This window comes from Balaenoptera musculus, chromosome 2 (genome assembly GCF_009873245.2).
Source record: "Balaenoptera musculus isolate JJ_BM4_2016_0621 chromosome 2, mBalMus1.pri.v3, whole genome shotgun sequence".
NCBI lineage: Eukaryota > Metazoa > Chordata > Mammalia > Artiodactyla > Balaenopteridae > Balaenoptera > Balaenoptera musculus.
Window position 1 is genome coordinate 92342820 of NC_045786.1, and position 25395 is coordinate 92368214.

The following is a 25395-nucleotide window of genomic DNA, read 5'->3' on the forward strand; positions in this document are numbered from 1 at the left end:
TTACAAAAACATTTCTTAGAAAATTAGGACATATTTTAAAAACTAGACCTGTCATGAGAAAACAAAATAAATAATTTACTTGGTGGTTTTATTAAAAAAAAGTTCAGGCTGCCAATGTGTCTCCTAATGAGGGTATTAAGTAATGTGAATCTGTCTAATGAGTACCAGTGAGACTAGGAGACAAAGGCAAGATAATAAGCAGTTGGATTAATTTGCCTTCCTGATTTCCCCAGATTATTAAAAGTAGTGAGTTTTATGTTGCCAATTCATGAGTCGGAAATGCCTCAGAGTCAAGGACAGTCTCAGGACCAAAGCCAAGCATCTCTATCAAGGTCTTAAACCTGCCCAAACAGTTGCTGTGTCTGAACAGGGAAGGCTCTGCGTATGTGCAGAATCCTGCATGGTCCAGGCTGCCTCAGTCAGCCAAGGTTGAGTGTTCAGATCACAGACTCTTCAGATGCTTCATTTCTTCTCCCTCCACCTGCTGCCCTCTCCCCGGCAACTCCCCTGTTTATTTATACCTCCTCAAAGAGGAAGGGAAAAGATAACAAAAGAAAGCAAACTTGATATAGGTAATTTAGCTACCTGTTAGCTCTGGTAAGAATACTCATGGGATTGAAAATTGAACTTAATTGTCAAATTCACCATATGCAAGTGATCCCTACACCAATTAGTGGCTGTATCTGTATGACTGATAAAAGATCATGTACATTTAGGGCAAAGGAAGTAGATACTGAAAACTTGATTTTAATATAAACAATTCAAATAGCAAATTGCTGAATGAGATTCACTCCAAATAGCCACCTGCTAAATAAGATGGCTAAACTGCTAAATAAAACACATAGAAAATAAAGTGGTTTTCCTGGTCTGGTACAGTATGCCAAGCAGGAAAACGCTAAGCAGGTGGACAGCAAATTAAGAAAATGAGACTTGACCATTAAAGATCATAGGCATTAGAACTCATTTTGTTACACATATTTTATCAGCAACAGATGCACAAGATGCAAAATTCTACTGATTCATAATATTTCAACCATTTTGGTTTTGAAAAGCTTGGCTAATTCTAACGACGGCAAATTTTAAATTACCTTTCTGCTAACAATATTGCCAAGAGCCTGGGTTTTTATTTCCATTTTACAGAAGGGGAAACCTGAGTGACTTCTCCTTCTCATTAATCATCAGGAACAGAAGCTAGAATGACTATCAGCTTAAAGAGTCTTCCTTGGACTGCGCTGGTCTAGACGACGCGGCATCTATTCTACCCCATTCCTTCATGATTAACTTTCGTCATTAGAATAATTTAAATGAGTTTAGCTAGTTTACTCACCAATACATTTCCCTTTGTGCACCATGAGCTGATCAGGACTACCCATAGAGAAATACAGGATTTCACAAGAGCCAGGAGCATCTTCACTACTACACACAGAATACTGACGTTCTCGCCTTAAAAATAAATTTGGACAACGATTTTTTTTCTTTAAGATTAACACAGGAAATTCTTGCCCCTCCATTTTTTCCTGCTTGCTAGCCCACTCACTGTCCAACATCTGTCTCTGCTGGGAACTGAGCTGAAGGTGCTAATGGGAAAGCTGTCCAGCCCCCCACTCGCCACTGAGTCTTCCCCACACGAACTCTACAAACCCCTGCTCTACACCTGTGCTGCCCAGTATGGTAGCCACTAGCCACATGTGGCTACTTAAATTCAATTCAAACTCAATTAAATGAAAAATTCAGTTCTTCAACTGCAATAGGCACGCTTAAGTACAGGGATACCTCATTTTATTGTACTTGGCTTTATTGAACTTCAAAGATTCTGCGGCTTTTTTTTATTTTAGATTGAAGGTTTGCGGCAACCTTGCATTAAGCAAGTCTATCAGCTCCATTTTTCCAACAGCATTTGCTTACTTCATGTCTCTGTGTCACGTTGTGGTAATTCTTGCAATATTTCAAACTTTTTCACTATTATTATATTTGCTTTGGTGATCTGTGATCAGTTACTACTACGACTCACTGAAGGCTCAGATGCTGTTTAGCATTTTTTAGCAATAAAGTATTTTAAAATTAAGGTATGTACATTGTTTTTAAAAAATATAATGCAATTGCACACTTAATAGACCACAGCATAGTGTAAACATGACTTTTATATGCACTGGGAAACCAAAAATTCATGTGACTTGCTTTATTGATTGTGATACTTTATTGTGGTGGTCTGTTCCCACAACATCTCTGAGGTATGTTTGTACTCAGCCCCAAGTGGCTAGTGGCTACCATATTGGGCAGCATTGATCGAGAACATTTCCATCATCACAGAAGTTCTACAGCAGTGATTTAGCTCTATTCCGTATTGACCCCACATCTCGTGCACACACACATCTGGAGAAAGCTGCAAAATGGCAGCTTGGAGCACTACAAATTCCTGACCCCCCACTATTGAATGCTCATTCGTTCTCTTTCTGGTCTCTGCTATTCCCCTTCACAACTTCTTCAAAATACTCAAAGCCCAACCCCTCTTCTTCTCTTTCCCTTTTTCTACTTTTTTTTCTGAGTGGGAAGCAATAGCTGGGAAGCTAGATTATAATGCAAATATAACGAGTAAATCGGGAGAGCTTTGCAGGGATGAGGCAAGGGAGAGAGCTCTTGATGGTCAGGATTGGACACTTGGAAGAAATGCTTTGATCTCTAGGAAGCAGCCCTCTCACTCTGAGCATGATATTGACCTCTACTTTTCACTGAGAACACGAAGAAATGAGCAGTGAAGCCCACACTTTCTGTGGGTCCACCTAGAAAGTTACTTGGCATCTGCCCCATTTTTTCTTTTTCCCAGACTGTGAGGAAGGACAGCTGCCCTGTCCTCAGTTCCATCCCTACAGTCTCCTCTGGGGTTCTGCTCCATCAGTTAGTCCCTCTCTCCTGTATGTTCAATCTGTTCCTCTATATTGGCTCCTTCCCTCAGCCTATATATCTTTCCCACGTCCATTCTCCTCTCCTTCAATCCCACGCCCCGCCTTGTTTTTCATTTTCAAACTTCTACACTTGCTGTCTCCATGTCTGCCCCTTCTATTTACTCTTCATGGCACTGCGAAGTCAATAAAACTGCCACCTCCCTCCTACCCACTTTCGATCTGATTTTTCCCCTTGGTTCTTTTTTTTTTGTGGTTGGTGGCATAGTCATCCATTCTGTCTCACTAGTCAAAAATGTGCACGTCTCCCTGAGCTCCTAGATCTCCTGCATCTAATTGATCCCCAAGTGTCAGCCTCTCTTCTCCAATTCCCCTGCCCTGTTCAGGACATCACCAAATTTCTCCTGGATACAAGAAATACCCCATTATTAACTGGTCTCATCACCTTCAATCCTATATACCTTCCCCCCCAGCACCCGCCCACAATGCTGATAAGACCTGTTATGACTTGAGTCTCTCATACCACATGCGTGTCCACAAATTCCAAACACCAGGGTATGACTAATACACTGTAGCTCTGTTTAAATTTCGACTTCTCAAGTTATTTGTGCAACCCTGGGCATACTGAAATTTATAGAGAAAAGGATAAGAGTGAGGGTTTAAAATGATGTGCTAGACTCATTAACATATAATAAATGATGCAGAAGCACCTCTACATGAGCTTTGCCCCCTCCAACAGATGGTGCTAATAGTCATTTTAGTCTAACTCCTCTATGTTCTTTAGTTTACAGTGTGTAAATGCTTGATTTTAAGGCGTTTTAGAATATTAATCACCCCATCATGACTGTTAAGTACAAACCCAATGAGAATGTTAAGAGTTCTAGTAAGAAAAGATGTATCATTAGGATTGAAAAAAAACCCAGAGATCATTTTAAAAGTGAAAGCGTCAAGAAAAGGACAAATGTGGTACATGCCACATGGGACAGATTGACAGCAGGAACAATTCTGAAGGATAAAAAGTAAATCACAGAGAGTTTGAAGAGAAGGAACAAAGAAGAAATCCAATGTCACTGGCGTTTCCTGTTTTCACCCAAAAATGTGTACATATTGGAGGCTCATACTGTCTACTTTGGACTCATCAGAATTGGGTTCAGAACAACCTTCTGGAACCTAATCCATTAATAAGTAAAACAGCTCCTAAACTGCAGCAGAAATAGCCATCCCAATGCAAGCAAATGGTATTTAGAAGCAATTAACACTGGTGTCATTGCCAATGATTTTTTTTTTTAAGATTTATTATTTATTTTTGGCTGTGTCGGGTCTTAGTTGCGGCACACAGCGTCTTTTGTTGCGGCACACGGGCTTCTCTCTAGTTGTGGCACGAAGGCTCCAGGGCACGTGGGCTCTGTAGTTTGCGGCACGTGGGCTCTCTAGTTGAGGTGTGCGGGCTCAGTAGTTGTGGTGTGTGGGCTCAGTTGCCCCGCAGCATGTGGGATCTTAGTTCCCTAACCAGGGATGGAACCCGCATCCCCTGCACTGGAAGGTGGATTCTTTACCACTGGACTACCAGGGAAGTCCCGTCATTGCCAATGATTAATTCTAGATTATGGAATGCTCATGGGGGTTTGCAATATCATTAGAAATATCACCCATGTTATCAGTCTTTCCCAGTAGCTGTGGCAGTACACAGGATAAAGGGTGTTTTAAACAAAATTGCCAAATAAACATTAACTGGGTTTTATAAAGAACAGATAATTAGACACAGTTCAATTTTAGAAGACTAAATTAGGCATCTAGAACCTTGATACCTCAAATAAGAGGAAAATATGATTTTTTAAAAAGCCAAGTAGCAAGAAAAGAGGTGGCAATTTGTCTACTAGGGACTTGAGAATCAGACTCCTACCCAAAAGACTGCTCTGCCAACATGGTCAATGGTGTAGATGGTTGGGATGGGACGGAAAAAGGAAGATCTCATATGAGACACAGGGGGCTAGGGTAGTCTCACCTTCCCGCCTAACTCACCAAGATGCCACAGAAAACTCTAGCTCTTGGTCCCCCAATTTGAAACTCCAGGCAGCTCTGTGGACATAAAGTTAGTAAGAATTGCTGACATTGCTTAATTTGAAGTGAACCAGTCTATGCCTCCATGGAGCCAACTGGAGAGACTGTGAACAATGGAAGCTCACAAGTGTGGAGAGATGTATCAAGGATTCCCTCTTCCCCTACCCACATCCTTAATACTTCAGCGGTTCCCCAGCCCATGTCTTATACTTAGGAGACAGGCTGGGACCTGGGACCCTTTGCTGCAGTGCTATCACCTGGACAAACGTCTCCTAGAGCAACAGAATACAAAGAAACTGTAAGGGACTAAAAATAGCTGCGTGCATGCCCCATTGGGGCAAATTATGAACAAGATACAAAAAGACCAAAAACCCAACTGCCACTTCTGAGGTGTCGGGAGCAAAGCAGGGTACTGAGCATGCACCCTGCACACAGCACCACCAAGGGGGTGGGGCCGACCACCCAAGCCACCCCTCCGGCCCGACCCAGGGTCTGTCCCTACCCTCACCCCATTTAAGGCACCAGCTTGCCCACCCCCCACCTCAGAGAGAGAGCAAGGGCATCTGTTATTTGTTTTTGTTCCCATGTGCTACAGCACGAGTCCCAATAAAGCCTTGCCTGAATTTCTCATCTGGCCTCTTATCAATTTCTATTGATTAAAGAGTCCAAGAACCCAGCTGGGTAACACTTATACCCTTAATTATCTCTTCTCTGTAAGGAGGAATAGCCAGCAGTTACCACACATGGTGTCAAAATCAGGAAAACAAACTACAAGACAACCTGATGCTGTTTCCTGGTGAAAATGGGTGATGTATCCTAGATTCTGGGCTACACTTTAGTAACCTGCACGGAAGGCAAGTCTGAAACTGTGAAAATCATTCTCTACCATGAACTACTTTATAGAATTTTTTTTTCTTTTTTGCTTCTCCTAAAAAGTTCAAAGTGCCCATTTATGAGATACAACATCCCTGGGAAGAAGGCAGGAGAGAACTATGTCTGCACTTTACAAAAGACAGCTTGACACTGAATGGTTAGTTTTAAACTGACACTTTAAAATGGTTAGTTTTATATTATTTGAATTTTACCTCAATTTGAAAAAAAATAAAAGGTAAATCCTTCAAAGGGGAAAAAAGACAACCTTAAGGACACAGAAAATAAAGTTGTTCAACAAAGACAAAAACACATCTGTGAGAGTTGGGCCAAGGGGCCAGGCCGTTGAGTATCAGGCCTTAAACTCTTTCCACTAGAACAGTGAGTGGTTTTCTGTTCTCTTTCTCTTGTTTTACGCAGTGGAAACCTTTCATTAAATAAAGCCTTACTGATTTTTGATACGCCCACATAAAAAGAAAAGCTGAGCCACCCTGGTTGAAGAGGCTGCAGACCCTACAAGTGCCAAAAAGACAGTCTGTCCCTTTCTATCATCCTTCCTGACTCCCTCCCTCCTTTCATCAGATGTTTACTGAGCACCTACTCTGTCTCTCCCAGGCACTGTTCCAGGCCCTGAGGGAAACACAGATGAGGTCCTTGCTCGCATGAACTTGACATTGTCATGAAAGGAGAAAGACAATAAAAAAGCAAACAAGTGAATAGGAAGTTCAGTTAGCAGTAACTGCTATGGAGAAACTTAAAACAGGGAACTGGGGAACAAGTGACTAAGCAGGGGAGCGGGGGGTGGGGAGGGGGGTGCTCAGGGAAGGCATCTGAGGTCACTGGTGAGCGGAGAACTGAAAGATAAGAAGCCGGCCATGCAAAGTGCCCCAGGGAGAGCGTCGCAGGCAGAGCGACTGGCAGAGGCCCCGAGATGGGAAGGAGCTTGGCGTGCGCGGAGGACTGCAAGATGAGCGTAGCTGCCGTGCAGAGGCCGAGGGAGGGGGAGAGTAGTACGAAGCGTGACGTGCAAACCATTCCTCTACTGTTGCTCTCCTGTTCTCCACTCTCCACTGGCAGCCAGGAAGAACTTCACTCAGTGTGGATCAGACGCTACCTCATTCCTCTTTAAAACCCCGAATGGCTGCTCATTACACCTCAACTCCTGACCCGACCAACAAAGCCCTCCGCGACACACCCCTGCCGCCGCCTTGAACCACTCTCTCCATGCCCGCTCATTGCAGCCACGCTGCCCTGTTTGATGAGCTCTGGGCAGGACAAGGCCAGGCTGGCTTCGGGCCTTCTGCACCGGCTGTTCTTTACCCAAGCAGCTGGCTCCGTTCCATCATCCAGATCCAGTATCCGTGCCCCACCCCCGTCGAAAGCCACTGTCCTTCTGTCACTCAGGATCCAATCCTTGGACTCCTTCCTCCAAACACCCAATCTAAAGTAGCCATCTGGTCTTTCTTCAAGACAGCCTATTTAAATTCTCTGCAGAGCGCTAGTCACCATCTGACATTTTCTTGCTTGCTTGTGGACGGTCTCCTCCAACTAGAATATAAGCTCCATGAAACCAGAGTCCTTCTTGATCTTGTTTATTGAATCCCCAGGACTCAGAAAGGTGTCTGACCTTTAGTCAGTGCTCATTAAGTATCTGGTTCTAGATTGTATTGTTTTTAGTCACAGCCAATTCGAATAATGCCTGCTGACAATAGTGATGACAAGGCCATCTCTGCTAACTCTATCAAATGTATCTACTAACTGAAAGAATAAAATGGAACACTCTGCTTCTTTCCTTTGGCTTTCCAACTCAAAGACTAGTGAATAGCAAGGAAGAAAAAGAATCAAGAGTATGCCATGAGGTACTTCAGTATATCAAGGACTTTTTATTTCTTAACTGAAGAAGCATGTAAACTATACTTTAAGAAAGATTCATTCTTTTCCAGTCGGTAGCCAACATAGTGCCAGAGTTCATGCAGGTTTGTGCAACAACGTTGGCAAACAATACATAAAAATGATTTCTTGGGCTTCCCTGGTGGTGCAGTGGTTGAGAGTCTGCCTGCCAATGCAGGGGACACGGGTTCGAGCCCTGGTCTGGGAAGATCCCACATGCCACGGAGCGGCTGGGCCCGTGAGCCACAACTGCTGAGCCTGCGCGTCTGGAGCCTGTGCTCCGCAACAAGAGAGGCCGCGATAATGAGAGGCCCGCGCACCGCGATGAAGAGTGGCCCCCACTTGCCGCAACTAGCGAGAGCCCTCGCACAGAAACGAAGATCCAAACACAGTAGCCATAAATAAATTAATTAATTAATAAAAATTAAAAAAAAAAAAGATTTCTTCTTGGATGCTCATGGAATGTCACATCCTATCCAAGACATACAAATGGCCCTCCACAAGCACGACATGAAAAGTTCTACCTATGTCAAGGAGGGAGAGAAGTTCCCATCCTTCCTTGAATAAACTTGCTAATAATCTCTGATCTCAAAAGCCAAGTCTAATCTTGGACCCACTGTTTACAGTTAGCCGCAAAAATGGAAATGTTTAAACAAAAAATTGTTTTTTATACATCCTTATTCATGGCATTGATTTATTTCTACTGTTTCTAACACAGTAGGAGTCTGTCAATTATTTCCTGCTGAAGTACTCTGACAACTTCAAACTATGTTGCCTAATGGAAGCCCAGTTGCAAAAACAATCTAAATTGGTGCAAGGAGTTATAACCTTAAAAAGGAATTGTTACCAGAAACTGCATTCAAGAAAAGACTTAGTTCACCTTAACAGTAGGTGGTTAAATGTTAATATCAAAATGATTTCTGAGCTGATTTTTTTTTAAAAGTAGATAATTAGGGAAAGAACTGAAATGATTCCTTCGTATAAACAAACTATAACCCAAAAGATTATATAGGCTTTTAGTTTGGTACCCCAAATGTTTCTTATTATAGAAGAAAATGTTGGTTTTAAGTGCTGCTTAGATTCTCACAAGAGACAGTTTAAACACATAAAGAAGCTGAATTATAATACCTATACTATTTAATCACCCACCTACTCACAAATGGATTCTGTACTAAAATTCCTTTCTGGTCCATAGAGGGTCACAGCAAATAGACAGGGAAGTCTCAATTCTTTAGAGACTTGAGGATGTCTTTAGAGACTTGAGGAAAAGGATGTAGAGGAAGAGATAGTATCTTTCATATCATCTCTGGTGACAGGGAACAACCCAGGAGCCCACCTGCAGTAACAGGGAAGCCCAGTGTCCTCAGTAGCAACAGGGAGAGGAGTCCTGACAGCAAACTGGGGCTCCTGTCCTCATGTAAAGGATCTCCCACACCCGTGCCCGTTTTGGAGTATTCCCCACATCTGTGGTGGGACCTAGGGAGTTACAGACTGAAAACGCACACAGTGTGAAATCTGACTGGATGATGATTCTGACAGAGAGAAGTTTTTAAATCACTTATTGAATAATTAGATCATTAAAAGTCAGATCAAACTGCATTGGAGGCAAGACTGTAAAGTGTTGTAACTGTTATAAAAGGGAATGAACCCTAAAACTGGTTTCATGAAAGATACTTGGAAAGTGTTAAATGAAACTTTTATTTCATATTGCTAACTAATATACTAAGATATACAGGCTCTGCAAAAGTTATTAAAACTATCATGTGACAATTCCACCAAATTTCGCTACAAGTTGTTTTAATTCTTCTACATCTTTCATCCTTCCAGATCAGAAACCGCAGGGACTTACCTAGACCTTCCAGAGGAGTTGGTCCGATGTTTACCATTTCCTATAAAGTCAGGAGAGCCTCCATGTAGAATGGCAGCTGTTCTGTGTCCTCCTGGGTCTTTCCTAGAGGTATGATCTTGGTTTGACAAACTAGCTATTCTAAACGTTCCTTAAAAAAAGAAAAGTAAAACCTACTTCAGATATAAGTCATAAGTGGAAGACAATCATGGTACATAATTATAAATATGTAGAGAATGCAAATCTTATTTAAGCTGAATGTTTTCAAGTGTAATAACGTTGAACTCAACTTTTAGAAGTTTAATGTCCAAATATGTACTGGTTCAAGAACTGAAGGCCAGGTTACAGTTTCAAGAGAATGTGAATTTTATAAACGAAAATGCTTAGAATCGTGGAATATACATGAAAAATTAGGGAGAAGAGCAAGAGATGAACAGAAGGCATTCAAAGAGAGAGCAGATTCAATATCCTGTAATAAACCATAATAGAAAAGAAAAAAAAATGTTCTAGTACCGTTTGCTGAAAAGGCTATCCTTTCTCCAGAATTATCTTTGTACCTTAGTCAAAAAATCAGTTACATATACATGGGGTGGAGGGGGTCTATGTTTGGATTATGTCTTCTGTCTATTGATAGAATTAGTATTGTTCTGTTATCTATCTTTACTCCAATATTAAACTATTTTGAACACTGTAAAAAACAAACAAGGGGAGAGCAGAGTGAGTGACAGGAAGGCAGATCAGATGTAAGATAGGAGAGTTGATGGGAACAGTAATATCACCTTAAATTTGTATATAGCTTTGTACGTTCACAAAGGGCAGTACATTTATCTGTGGGAATAATTACATAAGACAGAAAGGAAGGCATTATCTGTGCCGTCTTAAGGGGTGAGGAAAATGAGCCTCGGAGAGTGTCATCTGTCAAGGTCGCAGAGCCAGGCAGTAAAAAAGCCAAAGCTTTCAGCCAGGTGCTGCTTACCTGTACATCAGTGGTTCCTCCCACTGCACCTCATTGCTTCCCTTAAGTTTAATGCCATATTTCTCTAAAAGAGAATGAGCAAAATTGTCTCTGGATTTCTCCAAACATGTGTAGCTGGTTTTTGATTGAGTTGGACTCAGGAAAAATATAGGCAAAAGGACTTTATCCTTTTCCACCCCTGCTTTTTAAACCAGCTCTGTTGAATCCTTCTTTTCCATCACTGAATGAAATCTCAGGGAGATCCATGTGGTTTCCATTCACTCTTCTGTATGAACAAATAGTTTTATTTTCCAAGTATTAATAATTCCAGTCTGGGTTGATTATCAAAACTTCAATCTCGGGGCTTCCCTGGTGGTGCAGTGGTTGAGAATCTGCCTGCCAATGCAGGGGACACGGGTTCGAGCCCTGGTCTGGGAAGAGCCCACATGCCGCGGAGCAACTAGACCCGTGAGCCACAACTACTGAGCCTGCGCGTCTGGAGCCTGTGCTCCGCAACAAGAGAGGCCGCGATAGTGAGAGGCCCGCGCATCGCGATGAAGAGTGGCCCCCGCTTGCCGCAACTAGAGAAAGCCCTCGCACAGAAATGAAGACCCAACACAGCCAAAAAATTAATTAATTAATTAATTTTTTTAAAAACCCAAAAAAACTTCAATCTCCTCTCTCCTTCAACTCTTTTGATAAACTACTGTAGTTACGTAAGCCTAAAGTCATCTACAGATAACATACAACTCTAAATTTTGCTACCTATTTGGAGAATCTAAAATATATAATGAATGATATTTGGAAAACTTTTTAGTGCTTCATTTTAAGCTTTACTACTGATACTAACAAAGGAGGGGAAAAAGAATAATGAAGGAAAAAGAATAATGAAGAATGAAGGACAGGGGTCCTGACTTCTCAGATATTCAAATATTATAAAGATACAATAATTCAAATATCATCAATGGAAATAAAAAGGTTTTATGTTTAGCAAAATGTAAACTGAGTATGGCAGAATTGCTAGAGTACCTGCTTAGCCATTTCTTTCCTTTTTTTTTCTTCTTTTATCTCTTCTTTCCTTCTCTGAATCTCATGAAGGATTTCACGTTGCTGAAATAAATCATACTGCCATCAAATGCTGATCTCTGAAACCCATACAACATACGAATTCTGAAACCGCAAAAAACCTTTTGAATTTCAGTAATTCAAGCTCTCATCTCCTAAGAGATCTGAATATCTAGAACCTTAGTACAAACTGTAGTTACGCCAGTTTTATATCAGAGTTCTTATGCAACAGGCTTCCCACTTAAATGGGTGTTAAGACTGTGTGGGGAGGGACACTTACTCCCCATTTCTATGTGGAGGGACTTTTTTTGGAAGCACGGGGTCCTAACCACTGGACCGCCAGGGGATTCCCAATGTGGAGGGACTTTAACTGCAGCAACACCATGGGCCGCTCACTTCTCCCCACACTTGACTGAGCCCCTCCTCTTTGATACCTGCCTGTCTGCAGAGAACATGCACTTGCGCCTACTGTCGGCCAGGCCGCCGGGTGAAGGTGGGCTGAGCTGGGTGCACACCCACAAGCCACAGACCTTCAGGTGCATTCCCCAATCAGTTTTCTCAGTATTAAAAGTGGCATTTTGATCTCTATCCATTTGACTCATGTAGCTATTACGTAAATGATTCTGGATTTAGGTAGAGAAAAATAGTGTTTTTTATGAGCTCCCCAAAATTCCAGGTTATAAATATCAAAACCATTGAGAAACTCACCAAAAACTATTACAGCAGTAATATAAAAAGGAAAAGCATACCCAAAACTTACAGGTATTTATAGTAGGACACCAAAACAAGACTGTTAAATATCTTTATCTTCTAGTAAAAATGTGTCTGCCTAAGAACAATGACAACAATAAGGAACTTTAAACCCTAAATGGTAACTAGGTTACGCAATTAAATAGGAGATAAGCAGTAACAAAATGAATGGAACCGGGATTTCCCTGGTGGTCCAGTGGTTAAGACTCCGTGCTCCCAATGCAGGGGGCCCAGGTTCGATCCCTAGTCAGGGAACTAGATCCCGCATGCCACAAGCAAAAAAAAAAAAAAAAAATCCCTCGTGCCGCAACTAAGACCTGGCACAGCCAAATAAATAAATATTGAGAAAAACATGAACGGAACTCACAAAGACAGTGTTAACATAAGTAAAGGATGAACAAAATGAAGCAGGAAAAAAGAACCAGGAGTAAGAACCTAAGAAAAGGGCTTCCTTGGTGGCGCAGTGGTAAAGAATCCACCTGCCAATGCAGGGGACACGGGTTTGAGCCCTGGTCCGGGAAGATCCCACATGCCGCGGAGCAACTAAGCCCGTGTGCCACAATTACTGAGCCTGCGTGCCACAACTACTGAAGCCCACGTGCCTAGAGCCCATGCTCCGCAACAAGAGAAGCCACCGCAATGAGAAGCCCACGCACCTCAACAAAGAGTAGACCCTGCTCACCACAACTAGAGAAAGCCCACGCGCGGCAACAAAAGACCCAATGCAGCCAAAATAAATAAATAAATAAATAAATAATAAATAAATAATTTATTAAAAAAAAAAAAAGAACCTAAGAAAAGCAGGAAAAACAAAACCCTACATGTAACTGCAACACCTAAGGGAAGAAAACTAAAAAGCCTCACTGAGAGATAAAAATAAATGGAAAAGCATTCCTGGATAGGAAGTCTGAATACTGTCATAATGTTAATTCTTCCTAAATGAATACATAAGTTTAGTGCAATTTTACTGAAAATCCCACAGGCTTTGTTTTGTTTTGATTTTGAGAAAGCAATCCTATAACTTATCTGTGAAAATAGCCGAGGGGAAAAAAAAAAAGAAGAATGAAGGATGAAGGGACAGGGGTCCTGACTTATGTCAAATGTTATAAAGATACAAATAACTCAGAGTGCGGTAGAGCAGATCAAGAGAAAAAACAGATGAATTGAACAAAAGAGATAATTCGCAAGTAGAACTTAGTATATATGAGTAGGTAAAATACACTTTAAAGGAATTATTACAAATCACTTAAGAATGAATGATTACTTAATAAATGTGTTAGGAAAATGACTGGGGAAAAAAAAAAAAGAAAAACTCAGACCCTCATTTTCACAACCCACACCAAAATAAGTTCTAGATAAGTTTATTAAAAGATTAAATAGAAGGAAAAAAAACCCTTAAAAATCAGGAAGGAAATTTAGATACATGTATTAACTTTGATTAAAGGATTTTTAAAATAACACAGCAGTATACATCCATATGCAAATAAAGAAAAAGTACAAATGGTTAGTGAACAAAAAAACGTTCAGTCTCTGGCTTTGGCTACTCATTTGGGCATGAGATACTTGTCCCACAGAGGGAAGAAGATAATAGCCTCTGAACTCCTGCACAGCTTTACAAGCACAGAAAGAGCACCAGAAGTTTGGTTAAACCGACCTCCTTTTTCTTTTATTTAAAGACCTGGACTAAGGGTTCTAGGGGTAGCATTGATATTTGTTGGGAGGGAATCACTCATAGTATTTATTTCTTGGTTACTCTTAGGGCCTCCTTTCACATGAATCCATGGTTCTTGGATCAAATGTTGAGCAAAACTTAAAGAAATACCAGTAAGTGAGTAGGTAGAGACGGAGGAAAACCTATAGGAGCTCGCAGACCTCCGGGCTGGACACCGCGGTGACAAGGGTCTCACCTCCTCTTCCTCTTTCCGCTTGGCCTCTAACTGCCTCCGTTGCTCCTCCTGAGCCCGCCTTTCCAGCATTTCTTCATGAAAAGACTTGGGAGGGGGCTTGTTGTGCTCGCAGAGAAATGACTGCACATGGTAAGCCAGTTCAAATATCATCACCTAAACACATGGATGGAAATCAACCACAAATGGTCAAGTGACGCAAAGCAGGGGCCCAAGGTAAGACTACAGAAAAACATGCAGGCCATCCGAGACCCACTCACAATGGTGATATTCATTGTAATGTGACACGTTCTAAATTAGGTCTAGGATGCAACCACAGGAGGAAAAAGCTTTTATAGCACTCACCTCATTGTGTTGCTATCAAGAAAAATCACTATCTAGATAAATAAAAAGCTTCACTTTTCTTTTGCAATCCTATTCAATTTATTAGCATTTTCTATATAATAAATCCAATAAAATATTTTTCTGTATAAATAAATCTGGTAAAATATTTAAGACTGCATAAAAGTAAAGACTACCTTCCCAACTAGAAAACCTGCCTACATAATGACAGTTGAGCAGAGAATAATCATTGCTAACATGAGAGCTTTCATCTATCCATACAGCATACTGAAAACATCCTACTGGGGTACAGAGGCAAACGCTTAAAGGCCTCACTCTCTCCCTGCTAGTAACGGGCCAGTAGGAGGCTAATTAATACTTAGAAAGCATTTCATTTCCACTTAGGGAAGCATTTACAGTATCAGAAGGAAAAAGGCCCCCCTCTCAGACATCCTAGGTGAATGTAGGAAGCCACTTTCCCCAACCCCTAAATCATAAACCATAGCTTGGCTGGTAAATCAACAGAACAAAGGTTTCTGGGACCCCACACTGACCAACTATTCCAACCCCAAAGAGGTCAAGAGTGCCGAGCTCCTTCTGCAGATGAGGACCACCACTCTGAAATTTCTTTTTCCTCAATTACAATGAAGCAGATTAAAAATTATTGTTTCTAAAAGGACTTAGGGTGGTAAAAAGTAATAGAATTCACTGTACACAAGAATATATAGTTTGCCTGGTGTTCACCTTTCTCTTGGGGAGAAACCACAGCTATTATTGGGGGAAGCTGTATTTTTTATTGTACTAGAAGCTGTGGCTTTCACTGGATATACTTCTATTTACAGTTGAGAAACACTAGTCTAGAGTCTAAGAGGCAAACTGTTCTGTGAAAAGCTCTTTTAAGGAAAGCTGATTAAAGAAGGCAGTTTCCATCACGTCAAAGAGAAACCATTTCTACACCAGAAAGGAGCCAAGGAGCCAAGCAGTGGAGGGTTTTTCTTTTGCTAATGTATTTAATTTACTAGCATTTTCTGTATAAATCTGATAAAACATACAAGACTGGATGTAAATAAGAGCTAGTCTCCAAACTGGCTCTTGTCCCCCTCTCCCCCAAATCTACACAGTCCATCGTCTTGCTTTTTTCAGCCTCTGCTCACATGTCACCTGGTGGGGCCTCTCCTGACCTCCTTATTTACGGCAGCCGCTCTGCCTCACCTCGCAGTACGCATCTGTATCAGCCAGGGTTCTCCCAAGAGACAGAACCAAATAGAAGGGGTATGTGTCCACATATATATACGGTATAGTATCTGCACATAACCTATGCGCATCTTCCCACAGTATACTTTAAATCATCTCTAGATTACTTACAATACCTAAAAGAACAAAAATACTATGTAAATAGTTGTAAATACTATGTAAATGCTATGTAAATAGTTGTTGGCATGCAGCAAATTCAAGTTCTGCTTTTTGGAACTTCCTGGATTGTTTTTCTGAATATTTTCGATCTATGGTTGCCTGAATACACGGATGTAGTACCCACAGATACGGAGAGCCGACTGTGTATGGAGAGAGAGAGAGAGAGAGAAGGAAGGAGGGAGAGGGAAAAATTGATTGAGATTGATTTTAAGGAATTGGTTCACGTGATTATAGACGCTGATAAGTCCAAATTCTGCAGGGTAGGCCAGCAGGCTGGTGACCCAGGGCAGAGTTGATGTTGCAGTTCAAGTCCCAAGGGCATTTCCTGGCAATTCCTTCTTCCAGGGAGGCCAAGCTTCTTCTTTTAAAGCCCTCAACTGACTGGGTGAGGCCCCCCCACCTTATGGAGAGTAATCTGCTTAACTCAAAGTATACTGATTTAAATGTTAATTTCATCTAAAAAATACCTTCCCAGAAACATATAGAATAATGTTTGGCCAAATATCCAGGTACCATGGCCTAGCCAACAGACACATAAAATTAACCATCACAACTTCTATTAGAATAGATAAAATAGAAAACTGACAACATCAAATGCTGACACCGATGTGGAGAAACTGGACCACTCACATTGCTGATGGTAATGTAAAGTGGTCAGCTAATCTGGAAAATTTTGGCAGTTTCTTAAAAAACTGAACACACAGTACCATACACCCACAACTGCACTCCTGAGCATTTATTTCAGAGAAATGAACTTATGTTCACACAAAAAGCTGTACATAAATGTTTACAGCAGCTTTATTTTTAACAGCCCCAAACTGGAAATAATTCCGATGTCTTTCACCTGGTGGATGGCTAAGCAAACAGTGGTGCACCTATAAGATGGAATACTACTCAGCAATAAAAAGTAACAACTATTGATACATGTGACAATCTGATGAGTCTCCACAGAATCATGCTGCAGTGGTGGGGGGAGGGGGAGTAAATCCCAAAGGTCACACACTGTGACTCTACTTATATAACATCCTTGAAATGAGACAATTATGGAAATGGAGAAACTTAGTGGTTGTCAGGTATCAAGGAGGGCATGGGGGTGTAAGGAGGTGGCAACATTAGGGATCTTGTGGTGATGAAACCATTCTGTATCTTGACTGTATCAATGTCAATGTCCTGGTTATGATATTACACTACAGTTTTGCAAAAATGTTACCATTGGGGCAAACTGAGTAAAGGGTACTTGGGCTCTCCTGGTATTATTTCTTACAATTGCATGTGAATCTATAATTATCTCAAAATAAAAAGTATAATTTACAATAAAGCCAAAAAAGGCAGGGGGGTGGGGGAGACAACAAAAGCAGAAATAAACAAGTGGGACTACATCAAATTAAAAAGTTTCTGCACAGCAAAGGAAACCATCAACAAATGAAAAGGTAACCTACAGAATGGGAGAAGATATTTGCAAATCATATATCTGATAAGGAGTCAATATTTAAATACATAAAGAACTCATACAACTCAGTAGCAAAAAAAAAGAAACCAAACAATCTGGGACTTCTCTGGTAGTGCAGTGGTTAAGAGTCCACCTGCCAGTGCAGGGGACATGGGTTCGATCCCTAGTCCGGGAAGCTCCCACATGCCACGGAGCAACTAAGCCCATGCTCCACAACTACTGAGCCTGCGCTCTAGAGCCCATAAGCCACAACTACTGAGCCTGCATGCCACAACTACTGAGCCTGCATGCCACAACTACTGTGCTCTAGAGCCCATAAGCCACAACTACTGAAGCCCACGTGCCTAGAGCCCACACCCTGCAACAAGAGAAGCCACTGCAGTGAGAAGCCCACACACCGCAAAGAGTAGCCCCCACTCGCCACGACTAGAGAAAGCCCGCGTGCAGCAACAAAGGCCCAGCGCGGCCAAAAAAACCCAAAAAAAGCAAAACAAAAAACCCCCAAAAAACTCACAAACAATCCAATTAAAAAACGGGCAGAGGAACACAATAGACATTTTTCCAAAGAAGACATACAAATGGCCAATAGGCACATGAAAAGATACTCGACATCACTAATTATCAGGGAAATGCAAATCAAAGCCACAATGTGTTATCACCTCACACCTGTTAAAATGGCTATCATCAAAAAGACAGCAAATAACAAGTGTTGACGAGGATGTGGAGAAAAGGGAACCCAGGTACACTCTTGGTGAGAATGTAAATTGGTGCAGCCACTATGGAAAACAGTATGTAGGTTCCTCAAAAACTTAAAAATAGAACTACCATATGATCCAGCAATCCCACTTCTGAGTATATATTCAAAGGAAATGAAAACAAAGGATCTTGAAGAGATATCTGTACTCCCATGTTACTGCAGCATTATTCACGATAGCCAAGCTAGGGAAACAACCTAAGTGTCAACGAATAAGTGAATAAAGAAGATGTGATACACACACACACCAGAATATTGTGCAACCATGAAAAAGGACATCCTCCTGTTTGCAAAACACACATGGACCTTGAGGCATTATGTTAAGTGAAACAAGTCAGACAAAGACAAATACTGCATGATATCACTTACAGATGGAATATAAAAAAGCTGAACTCACAGAAACAAAGACTAAAAGTGCTATTGTTTTAAGCTGCTACATTTAGGAAAATTTGTTAGAAAGTAGAAAGTAATAGAACTGATAGAGAACCTTACAAATACTGAACACTTCCTTACTTGAACTTATAAATAATACTAAAGTATTTATACATAATTATTAGTTTTTCAAAGTAGAACAAGCTTTGTGGTATTTGTTGTCTGCACGGCCTAGGAGCCAGAGGTAGTAACTAGAGTGTTAGGGACCCCTAACTTTCAATTTTGGCTCAAGTTCCAAGAAAACATGTACTCTTGAGATATTATTCGGTGGTTTGATATTTTGGTTTTTCTACCTGTAAGACAGCATTGACATACATTAATTCATTTGTTAAATTTAAAAAGTATTAAACTAAATAAATAAATAAAATATAATAACTTAAAAAAAAAAGAAACAGAGACTAGAATGGTGGTTACCAGGGGCCGGGGGCGAGGGAGTGGGGAGAAAAGGGGAGATATGTTGGTCAAAGAGTACAAACTTCCAGTTATAAGATAAAAAAGTTCTGGCGATCTAATGTACAGCATATTATAGTTAATAATACTGCATTGTAAAAATAAAATAAAATAAAATACAGCAAAAAATTTTTCAAAAAAATCACAAATCATGATTCCAAGAAACCAGAGGATTCTGTAGCTTAATTTTCAATATAACTCCATATTATTTTTCAGCTAGACATTAGACTACACTAGAAACGACTTAAACAAGAAAGAACTTTGGAATAATTCCCAAGGCCTATTTTTTTGTCCAGACTGTGCTACAATCACTTTCTTTCTTTCTTTTTTAACATCTTTATTGGAGTATAATTGCTTTACAATGGTGTGTTAGTTTCTGCTTTATAACAAAGTGAATCAGTTATACGTATACATATATCCCCATATCTCCTCCCTCTTGCGTCTCCCTCCCACCCTCCCTATCCCACCCCTCTAGGTGGTCACAAAGCATCGAGCTGATCTCCCTGTGCTATGCGGCTGCTTCCCACTAGCTATCTATTTTACGTTTGGTAGTGTATATATGTCCATGCCACTCTCTCACTTCACCCCAGCTTACCCTTCCCCCTCCCCGTGTCCTCAAGTCCATTCTCTACGTCTCTGTCTTTATTCCTGTCCTGCCCCTAGGCTGTTCAGAACCTTTTTTTTGGTTTTTAGATTCCATATATATGTGTTAGCATATGGTGTTTATTTTTCTCTTTCTGACTTACTTCACTCTGTATGACAGACTCTAGGTCCATCTACCTCACTACAATAATTCAATTTCATTTCTTTTTATGGCTGAGTAATATTCCAATATTCAATTTCATTTTTTTTATGGCTGAGTTATTCCATTGTATATATGTGCCACATCTTCTTTATCCATTCATCTGTCGATGGACACTTAGGTTGCTTCCATGTCCTGGCAATTGTAAACAGTGTTGCAATGAACATTATGGTACATGTATCTTTTTGAACTATGGTTTCTCAGGGTATATGCCCAGTAGTGGGATTGCTGGGTCGTATGGTAGTTCTATTTGTAGTTTTTTAAGGAACCTCCATACTGTTCTCCATAGTGGCTGTATCAATTTGCATTCCCACCAACAGTGCAAGAGGGTTCCCGTTTCTCCACACCCTCTCCAGCATTTATTGTTTGTAGATTTTTTGATGACGGCCATACTGACTGGTGTGAGGTGATACCTCATTGTAGTTTTGATTTGCATTTCTCTGATGATTAGTGATGTTGAGCATCCTTTCATGTGTTTGTTGGCAACCTGTATTCTTCTTTGGAGAAATGTTATTTAGGTCTTCTGCCCATTTTTGGATTGGGTTGTTGGTTTTTTGTATTGAGCTGCATGTGCTGCTGTAAATCTTGCAGATTAGTCCTTTGTCAGTTGCTTCATTTGCAAATATTTTCTCCCATTCTGAAGGTTGTCTTTTCATCTTGTTTAAGTTTTCCTTTGCTGTGCAAAGCTTTTAAGTTTCATTAGGTCCCATTTGTTTATTTTGTTTTTATTTCCATTTCTCTAGGAGTGGGGCCAGAAAGGATCTTGCTGTGGTTTATTGTCATAGAGTGTTCTGCCTATGTGTTCCTCTAAGAGTTTTATAGTGTCTGCGCCTTACATTTAGGTCTTTAATCCATTTTGAGTTTATTTTTGTGTATGGGGTAGGGAGTGTTCTAATTTCATTCTTTTACATGTAGCTGTGCAGTTTTCCCAGCAACCACTTATGAAGGGCTGTCTTTTCTCTCTTGTATATCCTTGTTCCTTTATCAAAAATAAGGTGACCATACGTGCATGGGTTTCTCTCTGGGCTTTCTATCCTGTTTCATTGATCTATATTTCGTTTTGTGCCAGTACCTATTGTCTTGATTACTGTAGCTTTTTGGTAGTCTGAAGTCCGGGAGCCTGATTCCTCCAGCTCGTTTTTCTTTCTCAAGATTGCTTTGGCTATTCAGGGTCTTTGTGTTTCCATACAAATTGTGAATTTTTTGTTCTAGTTCTGCTGTGAAAATGCCAGTGGTACTTGATAGGGATTGCACTGATCTGTAGATTGCTTTGGGTAGTATAGTCATTTTCACAATGTTGATTCTTCCAATCCAAGAACATGGTATATCTCTCCATCTATTTGTATCATCTTTAATTTCTTCTCAGTGTCTTATAGTTTTCTGGCATACAGGTCTTTGTCTCCCTAGGTGTTTATTCCTAGGTATTTATTCTTTTTGTTGCAATGGTAAATGGGAGTGTTTCCTTAACTTCTCCTTCAGATTTTTCATCATTAGTGTATAGGAATGCAATGAGATTTCTGTGCATTAATTTTGTATCCTTGGTACTTTACCAAATTCATTGATTAGCTCTAGTAGTTTTCTGGTAGCGTCTTTAGGATTCTCTATGAATAGTATGTCATCTGCAAACAGCAACAGCTTTACTTCTTTTCCGATTTGGATTCCTTTTATTTCTTTTTCTTCTCTGACTGCTGTGGCTAAAACTTCCAAAACTATGTTGAATAATAGTGGTGAGAGTGGAGAACCTTGTCTTGTTCCTGATCTAGAGGAAACAGTTTCAGTTTTTCATACACTTTTTTTTTTGAATTTAGAATTTATTTATTTTTTTATACAGCAGGTTCTTATTAGTTATCCTTTTATAATATTAGTGTATACGTGTCAATCCCAATCTCCCAATTCATCACCACCCCCGCCCCCTGCCACTTTCCCCCCTTGGTGTCCATATGTTTGTTTTCTATATCTGTGTCTCCATTTCTGCCCTGCAACCGGTTCATCTGTACCATTTTTCTAGGTTCCACATATATGCATTAATATACAATATTTGTTTTTCTCTTTCTGACTTACTTCACCCTGTATGACAGTCTAGATCCATCCACGTCTCTACAAAGACCCAATTTTGTTCCTTTTTATGGCTGAGTAATATTCCATTGTATATATGTACCACATCTTCTTTATCCATTCGTCTGTCTATGGGCATTTAGGTTGCTTCCATGACCTGGCTATCATACAGTCACTTTCTATAGTACAACAATGACTGAAGTTCTTGGAAACGTAACTTAGATGGCTATGACTCAATGTGTTATAGAATGCAAGTCAAAAAACTGTCCAGGCACTTTCCTAGTGGTCCAGCATAGACATGGAGGCCTAGGGTTAGCCCTCTACTTAGCTCTTCTCACTTTTTATAGGATGGATAGTTAAGCATGAGCTACCTAGGCAAAAACACTGAGTGATCTTATACAAAAGTGAGGAAATAGATTATATTTAAGAGATAATAATACTCTCAGTAATTATACACACAGTATACACAGTTAATACACACAGTAATACTCTGCCCTAAGAAGTCACCTAGCCTAGCCCTCCAGAGAGAGTTCTGCCACCCAAGGGGGAGCTCATGTAGACTCTGATGTACAGAATTAAAGGAATCAGTGCTGAACTAGGTGTAAATGCTCAGATAAAAAGGGACATTGATGGGGAGGTGTATTGTTAATTGTTGCGAAGGAAAACAGGTCCTTTCTGATATGAAAAGTGGAGAGGTGGCAAAGTTTGGTGAGAAATCACTTGTCTGCAAACATTTTCCAACATAAAGGTTGAAGTCAAGATGAGGTCATGATGTCAGGTCCAAAGTGTGCCAAAAGAATGGCCAGGGTTTCATATAAAGTGCTTCCAGAAGAATTCTTAAGCAACAGTACTATCTATATACCTCTACATTTTTAATTCATAATTACCGTTAAGTAAAAAAATACAAACATCAATGTTCCCCTTTGTAGATCCAATAAAACCCAAAATATCCTAGTGAAATTTAGATTTGAGGTGCACGGGAAAGCCTTAACCCAAAGAAAAGGCCAGAAGGCAAACCACTGTTTGAACATGAGGATTTTTACCATCTCCTCTCATAATTCCAGTTTAACACATCATACCTCGCCACAATGTTTTTTTGGCCACTTCTTCTAGGTGGACTTTAACAAATTAACAGTTTCATTTGACAGACCTTTGGCATTTCATTAATGCTATTTCACAGGGACTCTGGAAAAGAAAAAAACAAAAAGGAGTTACTCTAGAAAGTACAGATTATTTGCATAATATTTACTAAGTTCCAAGCTCGGGGCCTGGGGATTTCATAAGGGCCTCATTTGTGAAATCTCTCTGTACCCCCAGCAACATTTCTTTTCATCTCAAAGCATTTTAACTTTACCCCAGCAACTCTGTTGACACAGTACTCAACACGGGCACCTGCAGCCTGTGGGGCAGCAGTGGGCTGGCTAGTCGTCAGTGTGGGCAGTTGGGTTGCCCCTGATCCCCCAGAGGACCAGACATAAATGACTGGGGCTCGATCAGGGGTCTCCCCAACTCCTCTGTGTGATTTCAGCTTTACAACCTGATTTAAATTTTTAACATCAATTACTGTCTACTGCCTTTTAAAAAAATCACTCGAGCTCTGTGTGTGATTCTAGCCTAGTAGTATCACTACTATGAGCTCCCCTGTATGGTAACGCTCCATCCTGGCTTGGCCCTCAACGTCAGTTTACTCAGACAGCTCACCTGCCAGAGTCCAGATACTCTGTGCTCATTAGTGCACTCTGGCATAAAGCAGGACAAGAATACTAGGCGAGATGGAGCCACAGTGATCTATCTAGTATTCCTACAACATGCTGTGTCCCAGGCACTCATTCTGCTGTAAATGAGCTCACTTACTCATGCATAAATCTAGTCATGCACACTCTGCAAACTCTGCTCTTCCAAGGATGCCTACCACACTCTCCTCTCATCCCTATGAGCGAACTAAAAAGAGTTAACACTTTCTACCCAAGGAAAGTACAACCAGCCCTTGGGGTTCTTCTTATTTCCAACCAATACACATCTAACAACAACTCTGAGATTAAGTAGGCTTCATTTGAAGAGAAGATGATTCATCACTTCCCACCAAGCATTTCTGAGTAATTCATGGCGTTTTACCTTGGCGAAGCCTTTACTATTCACTTACCTATGGATTCTCTCAATGCTTCAGTATGACAGATTGCTACAATCATCAATCTAGTTGGATAGATGGAAATCTGAGAGAGACTACTGAGTCTATGTGTGGTCCAGCCAATCCAGGATTCTCTGTCTCACAGTGGCATCAAGGACTATTTTGCAGAAAAGGAAAGTTTTCCTGCCCCATATCATCTCAAAAGATAGGAATGTTTCCCCAAGTCAAGACTTACATAATTTTTTTAAAAAAAGCAAGCAGTCATTATATAGCAATATTAACAGAATGGTGAAAAATTCATCTGCAACACTAATTAAACTTGCTTTAAAATTTCCAGTGTTCTCTTTATGCCTTTGCTACATAATTCATAATTTTATGTAGCTGATATTATAATGTTTACTTTTTAACTTTTTGTTAATAAGCATTTGCATGCTGTTTCTTAAATAATATTTTTACCAAGTGGACACATCAAGATTTACCTGATGAGTTCTCTAAAGTAGTGGTTCTCAACCAGGGATGACTGTGTCTCCCCCAGAGGACATCAGTCAATGTCAAGAGGGCAAAGAAGCTCTGTGCCCCTCCCCACATTCCTGGCCTAAGCATCTCTTCCATCTGGCTGGTCCTGAGTTGTATCCTATATAATAAACCGGTAATAGTAAGTGAAGTGCCTTCCTGAGTTCTGTGAGCTGTTCTAGCAAATTATCGAACATAGGCATTATGGGAACCTGCAAATTTATAACCAGTTGATCAGAAGTACTGGGACTTACAACTGGCATCTGAAGTCTTGTTGTGGGACTGAGCCCCTAACCCAACTATCAATTTTAGTGTCACAATTGAATTGAATTGTCTGGACACCCTGTTGGTGTCAGAAAAGACACCACCTATACGGTGTCAGGAAAACTAAAACCTAGAGAGGCACTGTCTTATCTTTCTTTCATAAAATTAATCACCCTTCAATTAATGCATAAATTAACTTTCTGAATACCTACTATATCTACTCTAGGCATACAGGTTGGGCTAAAAGTGGGTTACTAACTTTGAGGAACTCAACTTGACCTATTTGTATTTTCATATCCTCTATCACCCCTTAAGATAACAAGTCCCAAACATTTACCACCCACTGTGTAAGGCAGGACTTCATTTACCACCCACTGTGTAAGGCAGGACTTCATTTACCACCCACTGTGTAAGGCAGGACTTCCTTTTATTTGTCACTTTCCTTCACTGGCTTCCTACACAACAAGCTCAAACCACAAAACATCATCCAGGCCAATCTGCTTTTCCACATGGAATGTCTGGGGAAAGATTACATGGAATATGCATGGTACTTTAAAAAAGAATACTCAAGT

The 25395-nt window shown here is 40.6% G+C and overlaps 1 protein-coding gene across 3 annotated transcripts in view; it reads right to left on the minus strand.

The window, feature by feature from the left end:
• The window catches only part of EIF2AK4 (eukaryotic translation initiation factor 2 alpha kinase 4), a 108401-nt gene that overhangs the window by 69883 nt on the left and 13123 nt on the right, over positions 1-25395 (minus strand). The window contains exons 3-8 of one of the 3 annotated variants that reach the window (XM_036842667.1): positions 24062-24680; positions 22998-23103; positions 14245-14397; positions 11552-11632; positions 9571-9718; positions 1328-1443 (exon numbers count right to left, since the gene is read on the minus strand). In XM_036842667.1, coding sequence (XP_036698562.1) covers positions 1328-1373 — 46 coding nt within the window. In that variant the 5' untranslated portion in view covers positions 1374-1443; positions 9571-9718; positions 11552-11632; ... (1 more) ...; positions 22998-23103; positions 24062-24680. The remainder of the gene's footprint in view (positions 1-1327; positions 1444-9570; positions 9719-11551; positions 11633-14244; positions 14398-22997; positions 23104-24061; positions 24681-25395) is intronic. The other 2 variants (XM_036842666.1, XM_036842668.1) reach the window with 2 other exon arrangements.